At 43.9% G+C, this 8,296-nt stretch overlaps 2 protein-coding genes and 1 non-coding gene across 3 annotated transcripts; all 3 read right to left on the bottom strand.

Moving 5' to 3' along the window:
* Window positions 1-389: 389 nt before the first annotated feature.
* On the bottom strand, window positions 390-2,876 carry LOC128305206 (probable cytochrome P450 6d4). The gene is made up of 2 exons (XM_053042546.1): window positions 1,462-2,876; window positions 390-1,386 (listed from the first exon to the last, which is right to left on the bottom strand). The coding sequence occupies exons 1-2, from the start codon at window positions 2,777-2,779 to the stop codon at window positions 1,226-1,228; spliced, it is 1,479 nt and encodes a 492-aa protein (XP_052898506.1). The 5' UTR covers window positions 2,780-2,876; the 3' UTR covers window positions 390-1,225.
* Window positions 2,877-3,594: 718 nt separating this feature from the next.
* LOC128305207 (cytochrome P450 6d3-like) lies at window positions 3,595-5,127 on the bottom strand. Its single transcript, XM_053042547.1, has 2 exons — window positions 3,810-5,127; window positions 3,595-3,752 (listed from the first exon to the last, which is right to left on the bottom strand). Exons 1-2 carry the CDS (start codon window positions 5,125-5,127, stop codon window positions 3,595-3,597), a joined length of 1,476 nt encoding a protein of 491 aa, XP_052898507.1.
* A 2,755-nt stretch (window positions 5,128-7,882) lies between these two features.
* Window positions 7,883-7,954, bottom strand: Trnaw-cca (transfer RNA tryptophan (anticodon CCA)). The gene has a single exon. It is a non-coding gene; the product is annotated as a tRNA-Trp (tRNA).
* Between the last annotated feature and the right edge of the window lie 342 nt (window positions 7,955-8,296).

The following is an 8,296-nucleotide window of genomic DNA, read 5'->3' as shown; positions in this document are numbered from 1 at the left end:
GGTATAAAATACAAAGCGTTCAATTTGTTCCGAAAATTGTTTACTGATAAGTGCTATCTTCAGCCATGTAATCACTTACACCTGTGACAACTTATCAGCGTCTTCAATTACTTCTCCTGGCACTAACACACCACCAACATCAATGACGAAAAGAAACTTCTCAAACGGTGACAGTGCATTTTTTACGAGGATTTTTCTGTCAATTCATGTTGTTGTTTACCCGGTGTCACGCTCCCAAGAGCTTCTTCAATCTGGCGAATAGAGTAAGATAAGGACGTTATCAGCCTGGCACTGTTTTGGGGGAACCTTTCGACAGGGAGTAAATAAAAGATTTAAATGTAAAAAAGTTAACAATTTCATACAAAAATAGACCATTTTACCTCACGAAATGTAGGACTGTCATTTCTGATTTTCTTTGATTTTATTTACTAGTAGCTGGACTCGTCCCGGATGGGATTCATAAGCCCGGTTGGGTGACCTTAATTAAACAATTTGCTTATCCTATTAATAACTGCGGTTAAACTTTCGACTGTTTTACATTTATTTCTCCGTTTTACTCCCTTCTATGCTTCATCCAAATATTTTTATTTCAGTTAATTTAAAGATTCTTAACTAATATGCCAAACACGGTCCGTAATAGAACTTGCATGCCTAAAACTTAATAAAGACTATTGGATACAATAAAGCTTGAATCCTATGTTTAAGAAGCAATTAGGTAAAAATGCTGTGAAGACTTGTCCGGCGACCATAGCCTACTGTTCAGAAACTTAGTTAAAGACACCTAAAGCAAACATGTTAACCTTCTTTTAGCTTCTTGTTACGTTGAACTGGCTATGAACTGCCTATCTGTGATGGTCAAAAAGTTATTGAATTTTATTGGTCTTGCCAACACATTCACAGAACAAAGTTAATCTTTTTCAGGTACTTCTTCACTGTTGACGATCGATTACTTCAACTTTTACACGCAAAACTTCTTTCAATTGGTGTTGCTCACATGCAGTTTGATCAAACGCTCTAAAACAGTTACCTTACTATTTCCGTAGAGACACATTCACACATTAACTGTTAAAGTTGTCAAATTTTGGTTGCATATAATAGAATAGCTACAAAATACGAAACAATGCTGGGTTCTCCACTTGGTGGCAGGAATTTCGAGTGACAAATCGTTACAAATTTGTCCTTTTTTTAAATGCATACGTTATATCACAATGCACAGCCCCGCGGATTACTTCCTGTGCTCTATCCGCATGGGTAAACCAGCCACCGGAGTAAGGCCCACATTGATGGCTGCAAACTCCACCTTGGCTGGAATTGTCGCTTGGAAATTGTACTTGGAGAGCAGTAATACTAGACCAATTTTAGTCACCAGTACACCTTGCCGAAGACCTGAAGAAATTGATCAATAGAAAACATCAACAGATTATAGCAAGTCGTGAAATATAAACGTTATTCAAAACTTACCAATACAGTTGCGTGGTCCAACACCGAACGGATAGTAAGCATCTGGTTCATAATTTTTCGTGGCATCATCGAACCGCTCCGGAGAATATAGTTCCGGATTCGGGAAGTATTTCTCATTCATAGCGATGCTTTGCAAAGGAATGACCATTTGCGTTCCTTTGGGAATGACAATGTCACTGTCCGGCACCGCATATTCGATCGTACACTCGCGGTTCAGAATCGGTAGACCCGGATACTTTCGAAGCGTTTCCTTCACACAATAGTCGATATACTTCATCTGGTTGATGTTTTCGTACGTGATTTCACCATTGTTCCGCTCCATCATTTCGTCAATTTCTTGCTGCAGCTTCGCCATCACTTCCGGGTTGTGAGTAAGTTCGTGGAGCGTGTACGAAATCGCCGCCGTGGACGTCTCTGATCCGGCAATGTAGAAAAGAAACACATTGGCCGCACACTGTTCGACAGATATGGCTTGCTCCCCATCATTACCTGCGTTACGGCGCAGATCAATCAACAGCTGCACAAAGTCTTTGCGGCTGATTTGATTCTTCTCGCGATGGTCGATCTGTTTCGTAATTATTTCCATGACGAAATTGATCAACTCCGTAGGCAGTGACGTCAGTCCGGTGAGTTTAAGCAACCCGGGACAGATAAACACACCGGACGTGCGGATGTTGTCGACAAAGCCGCGCCGTTTGTTTACCTGCAGCAGCGTCTTCATGAACGGATCGTCCGAGTCGTGGATACAGTTCGCTTCGAAGCCAAAGAACACGGAAGCGATCGTGTCGAGCACGAACCGTTGCGCGATGTCACGCATGTCCACGACCGATTTTTTGTCCGCCAGCGTGTTCATCCGGTCGAGCAGCTTACCACCGACGTCCATCAGCGTGGGCAGCATATTCCGCAGTTGCCCGGACGTGAACGTGGGCGTCAGCTTCGCACGCATGCTCTTCCATCGTTCGCCGGACAGGGCGAACAGATTGGCCGAGAATGGGTCACCCTTCTCGTTACAGTAGACGCCACGATCGTGAAAATGCTGGAAATCGTTGACCATGATACGTTTCGCTAGGTGCGGATCGCGAACTAGGATGGCCGGACGGAAGAACAGGTACACCCCTAGCAGACGGTCGGACGAACGGTGGTACAGATTGTTGATGGCGACACCGAACGATTCCTTCTTTTCCACAACCGTCCGCAGGTTGCCGTATGGAATCTCCGGCTTCAAATGTGGCAGTCCATACCGTTCCCAGTACGAATAAACGTACCGCAGCAGCAGGAAGATGGCGATCGGGAAAAGTGCAAGCGTGTAAACAAACATTGCGTCACTGTGCGAGGCGCGGTCGGTTATAACGAGTCGTCGAACGAAGCACTGTCACACTGCTGTTGGGTCAAGACGTAACGATGTACCACCTCGACCAAGGCCACGAAAGACATTAACCGTAAGCATAGCTTACCGGGGGTCTTTTATAGCATCTGCTTCTGATTCGAGAGGAGGTGTGCGTGCGTGAGTTTCAACCGCGGATAGTGTGTTTTAGACAGTGTGCATGATCGCAATCAACAGCAACAAATGGTTGTGTGAGTCGGAGACGGTTATTAGGCAAACCACATAGTGATGTGATGACGCGTGCTCTGGAAGATTCAAACCATCGCACAGAATGGTCTGGATGGATGTTTGTAAACATTGTGAAATAGGTTTGATGGTGGACACTGGTTTACACTGCGGCGCTTCATTTTAGACGTTGTTTTTTTTATATTCTCATCTCGGCTTTGCATTGATTGATAATGTAGACCAATTGGCTGAAAGGGGTGCCAAAACGAGCCGCGATATTTCCGTAGGGTGTTCGTCTTCAGCGTTATAGCATAGGTCGACTCAAAGATATGTGGCTATGGCGTCAGATTTCTATCAATGTTTTATCAACATTTCTATAAATGTTATGTAATCTAGCCACATAATCAAAATATAAACGTTATAATCGTTCTGTAATTCTGCTGTACAGTATTAACTATACACCTAGTTCGATCGTATGAGTGTTATATTTAGGAATAATATTTATTCTAGGCGATCGCTCAACAATGAATCAATCGTCAACGGTCATCAATTATCTTTAATTTCACAGTTAGTTTAGTTTGTCACTATCGCCTTTCAATCTTCATCGGAAGTCCTCCTTTCGGTGCCAGTGTGACGGCGACAGGTTCAAAGCTAAGCTTTTGCGGTATGGTGGCAGAAAAGTTGAATCTGGACAGCATCAGTACTAGCGCAATCTTAGACAGCAGAAGACCTTGTCGTAAACCTGCAACGATGGCGTTATCAAGTATGAAACATATCACAGACAAATTCTTCTACTTACCGATGCAGTTGCGTGGTCCAACACCGAACGGATAGTACGCGTCTGGATCATAGTTCTTCGTAGCCTCATCGAACCGCTCCGGAGAAAAGAGTTCCGGATCCGGGAAGTATTTCTCGTTCATACTTATCCCAAGTAGAGGAATTATCACTTGAGTGCCTTTGCGAATGACAACGTCACTTTCCGGGACCGAATAGTCGATCGTGCACTCGCGGTTGAGCACAGCAAGTGCAGGATACATTCGTAGCGTTTCTTTAAGGCACATATCGAGGTACTTCAGCTGGTTGATGTTGTCGTACGTGATTTCACCGTTGTATCGCTCCATCATATCATCCACCTCACACCGAAGTTTAGCCATCGCTTCCGGGCTGTGCGTTAGCTCGTGCAGTGCAAAGGAAATGGTTCCAGTGGAGGTGTCTGCACCAGCGGCATAAAACAGAAACACATTGGCCGCACACTGTGCTTCGGAGAGCGATTCTGCCGCATTGTTTCCCGCCTTGCGACGGAGATCGGTTAGCATCTGGATGAAATCGCGCCTCGTCACCTGACCCGTCTCACGCTGATGCAGATGCGAACTGATCACTTCCGTCGTGAACTTCTTCATCGCAGGCGGTAGTGAATTGATGCCGGTAAACTTGAGCAATCCCGGACACAGAAACACACCGGTCGATCGGATGTTGTTGAGGAAGCTTTCTGGGTTGTTGAAATCCTGAAGCGCTACGCGGAACGGATCGTCGGGATCGCCCAGACAGTTGGCTTCAAACCCGAAAAACACGGACGCGACCACATCGAGCGCGTAACGCGATACAATGTCACGCATATTCACAACCTGCTTGTCGGTGGCCAGATTCTCGAGATATTGCTGCAACTTGTGGCCCACATCCAGAAACGTGGGAAGCATGTTTCGCAGCTGTCCGGACGTGAAGGTCGGTGTTAGTTTTCCTCTCAAACTTTTCCAACGTTGCCCTGGAAGGGCGAACAGATTGGCCGACATGGGATCACCGTGTTCGTTGCAGTAGACACCGCGATCGTGGAAATGCTGGAAATCGTTCAGCATGATGCGTTTGGCAAGGTGTGCATCTCGGATGAGCAGAGCCGGCCGGAAGAACAGATACACTCCAACGAGTCGGTCGGTCGAACGAGCGTACAGGTTGTTAACAGCAATGTTGAACGATTCCTTCTTTTCTGCCAGAACTCGCAGATTGCCATAAGGAATTTCGGGCCTTAGATTCGGAATGCCATGCCGATCCCAGTAAGAGTAGACGTACTTGAGTGTAAGGAACACAACCGCAGCAAACAACCCGACGGTGTAGAGGATCATATTGAAAGTAAAATTGATTGTAAAACCATCCAGGAACTGCTGGCAGCTCTCCAACGAAACAAACTCAAGAAAACGGTCTGCCTTTCCTTTTATACCGCAATCCGGATCGTGCTACCGGAAAGTTATACTAATCGGTGGCGTGTAAATATTTAAAAACGCAACAGCATCATCGTAGCCTATCCCGGTATGGACCGGTTTACATGCAAGCCGACCGAGACCTCTTTCACTGTCAAGGGGGCGCAGTATCGCCGGTAACGGTTTCGTGACGACAGAGCCTATCCTTCTGTGTCATTATCAGGACGGGGCGTTCAACGAGTGCAATCGCACGATCACATGCGAGACGAACGTGGTAGTAAAATTTCGATTGTCATTGTTATTATTTTGATTTGTGTCTAGATGGTGGCTATTTACATTTATAAGCCGTTACGGTTAACCTATCTGCCATTATAAATCCTTCGGTATGTGTGCATGAACGTCTTTTGCTTACAATCAGAGATGGTGTGCAAGTAGTTAACATGCAAAACGTCAAAGGTGTTAAACGGGACAACATTTACCAAAGCAAGCATCTTCTGTGTTAAGATACGCGTTGCTAATTATATATTACTTATGACTTGTATGATTGTTTGGAAACAATCAAATATAAATAATGAACACATTTCAGTTGTGATTTTCTTCTCTTTGTGAGAGAGATTTAGAAATCAAAGCTGTGACCTTGTCCTCTTCTCAAAATTATCTTCATTGAAATAGTGTTGATAGATTAGGTCAGCTTTTGTTTATTTATTGAATAAACATCTTTAGAGATCATCTGTTTGAACCACATTCACTTGAGACATAATGCATTGTGTAGGTTTATGTCAACATTCAAACATTTGAGTTGCTTGTAACGCCAGCCTTTAGGAAGTAGAGCAAACTGAATTAAAATTTTCAAAGGCATCGCACTCTGATGAATATGGGGAACTATTGGACTATTGTATAATTGGAGCACTGTTTGCTCTTTCACGACGCTTCGACAGGCGCTTTGACGGAAGATCTAAATGATTCACAAACCAGTTACTAACTAGTTTATAAGACTTTATTAGTACGCAGTCGACGAGGTCTCTGAAATTTTCTTGCGAAGACTAATTACTGCGGTAATTATGCACAATTACAACAATAATGTAACAGTTGATGTTCAAGAGACTATGAAATAAATCCATCTCGTTGCTATTCGACCTAACAAATACTGTTTCTCAAATAACTAAAACCTCTAACAAGCCAGGTGGAGGGAAGCTTACCTTAAGCATGCGGTAGTAATGACGAAGTTTCTTAGTAACAAACTTCAAAATCTGAACTGTTTTCATGTGGGCTGACTTTCTGAGGAATCATGGTGCCATTGGAAAGCCGTTAATCGCCTTAGCAGTGTTTGAGGTTGTGATATTACCCTGCTATGGGGAATTATCCGGTAACAACGGAAGGATTTGGCACTACGAGTCAAAGCAACGGCAACAATGTTTGATTTCTAAGGAACAGAACTTGTTAGCAGAACCGTGGATCAAATATGAAAATTAATCTCCACTTGATGGCGGTGGTGCGAATTGGGTACACATCGATTTCAAAGAATTACACTACCCTTCCTAGAGGTATAAGCTGATGCTTAATTCGCCGACAAAATACGTTTGCAAATTTGGAACTGGAAACGAATGACAATTCAACCGTATGAACGTAATATTTATCACTATTAAGCACCCAACCAGTGTCGCAGTGGTGGGGTGACTCATCGACTGCTGCAGTTTAGTGTCGATTTCCCACAGATGCCGCTAGGGTCGTTTATCATTGGCAACAGACATTTAGGTGTGAGCCGGTATTCTGCACTCGAAATTGCCGTAATATTGGAGGTGATAAAGCCAAGCCTCGTAGACTTCACTGAGGGTGCTAACAGACGACTCGTTCAAGGGTTGATGGTGGCTGATTGAACGGAGGAGAGTAACGTTTGAAAGTGTCCAACGGCTCCATACAGGCAACAATTTAAACAAAACAGTTATGTGAAGGGTCAGTGGAGCTAAACAAACATCTTCTCCCTTTCATCGTCGCCAGTTACAGTGGTGGGAATAGTATTAGGACAAACAAGATTTCTTACAAAAATAATGAAGTATAGACAACTTATTTATTTGAAAGAAATTTGTTTGCTGAAGTTTGATATAACATTCTACGAACGCACATCCATTGAAACTAGCACAAGTGTCGGCAACTGTCGGCAAATTTGGTCACGCACTGTGATTCTTTCCGTTCCAACGAGTGGCAACTTGCTGGTGGTCACGGCGTGCGTAAACGGGCGATATGGGACAAACAAACGCAGCGCGTGTTTTGCGCTTATCTTTATACCGCCGATGCGCCTCTCACGATGTGTTGCTCGCGTGTGCGTGTTGGCCGTGTTCGAACGCGAGCAGGTTATTTATATGTTCGTTGATAATTTAATTAAACTTCGCTTCAGCGTTTGTTTTTGTAGCCTGTTTCGCGTGTGTCGACAGCCACACCGATGAAAAGGCAAGTAATCGGAGCCAATGGGGAGATGTTTCTGTTTTGCTTTTCGTCTCTCTCACTCGTTTGTGGTGGAGCTTCACATGCTGTCACAGATTTGATTAAGATTAGCACCGTTGAAGAGCAATCGGGCGAAATTGGTTGTATCAAAACAAAAGAACAATGATGTGCTCGAGTATAAGTGAAGAGAAGTCTAGCAAAATACAACAAATGCAAGCAAAAAAAAGCAATTCCTAATTGACCCCGACGTGATTTGAACACGCAACCTTCTGATCTGGAGTCAGACGCGCTACCGTTGCGCCACGGAGTCATTGTTGTGGGAGTGGAGCTAACAACATATCAGCATCAGCGCTCCTTATTTATCAACAATACATGAATGCAATGATCATTGTGCAAATACACGCACATGGCATGAGAGGCTAATGAATACTTCGGAATAATTATATTACATCGTTACTCTTCTAATCCAAACAATAAATAATACGGTTTAATTTCACAATCACAATCCTCACCATACACCTTCTTAAACCATGAGTAAATACTGCTTGAAAAGAATAATTGCATCCGCTGGTCTGCGTACCTAAAATCGTGCACCATTTTGCGCGCGTCGTACCATTTCGCAATAATTTTTCTACTTCTTGACTGCAAACTG

Source organism: Anopheles moucheti, chromosome 3 (assembly GCF_943734755.1).
Source record: "Anopheles moucheti chromosome 3, idAnoMoucSN_F20_07, whole genome shotgun sequence".
In the NCBI taxonomy this organism is placed as follows: domain Eukaryota; kingdom Metazoa; phylum Arthropoda; class Insecta; order Diptera; family Culicidae; genus Anopheles; species Anopheles moucheti.
Note: the sequence above shows the minus strand (reverse complement) of the source record. Positions and strands in the feature narration are given on the sequence as shown.

Excerpts from the sequence above, each read along its gene's own strand:
- LOC128305207 (XM_053042547.1), bottom strand. The coding sequence starts at position 5,127 with ATGATCCTCTACACCGTCGGGTTGTTTGCTGCGGTTGTGTTCCTTACA. Across the intron at positions 3,753-3,809 it reads TGGACCACGCAACTGCATCG|GTTTACGACAAGGTCTTCTG; the intron begins GTAAGTAGAAGA and ends CCATCGTTGCAG.
- LOC128305206 (XM_053042546.1), bottom strand. The coding sequence starts at position 2,779 with ATGTTTGTTTACACGCTTGCACTTTTCCCGATCGCCATCTTCCTGCTG. Across the intron at positions 1,387-1,461 it reads TGGACCACGCAACTGTATTG|GTCTTCGGCAAGGTGTACTG; the intron begins GTAAGTTTTGAA and ends CAATTTCTTCAG.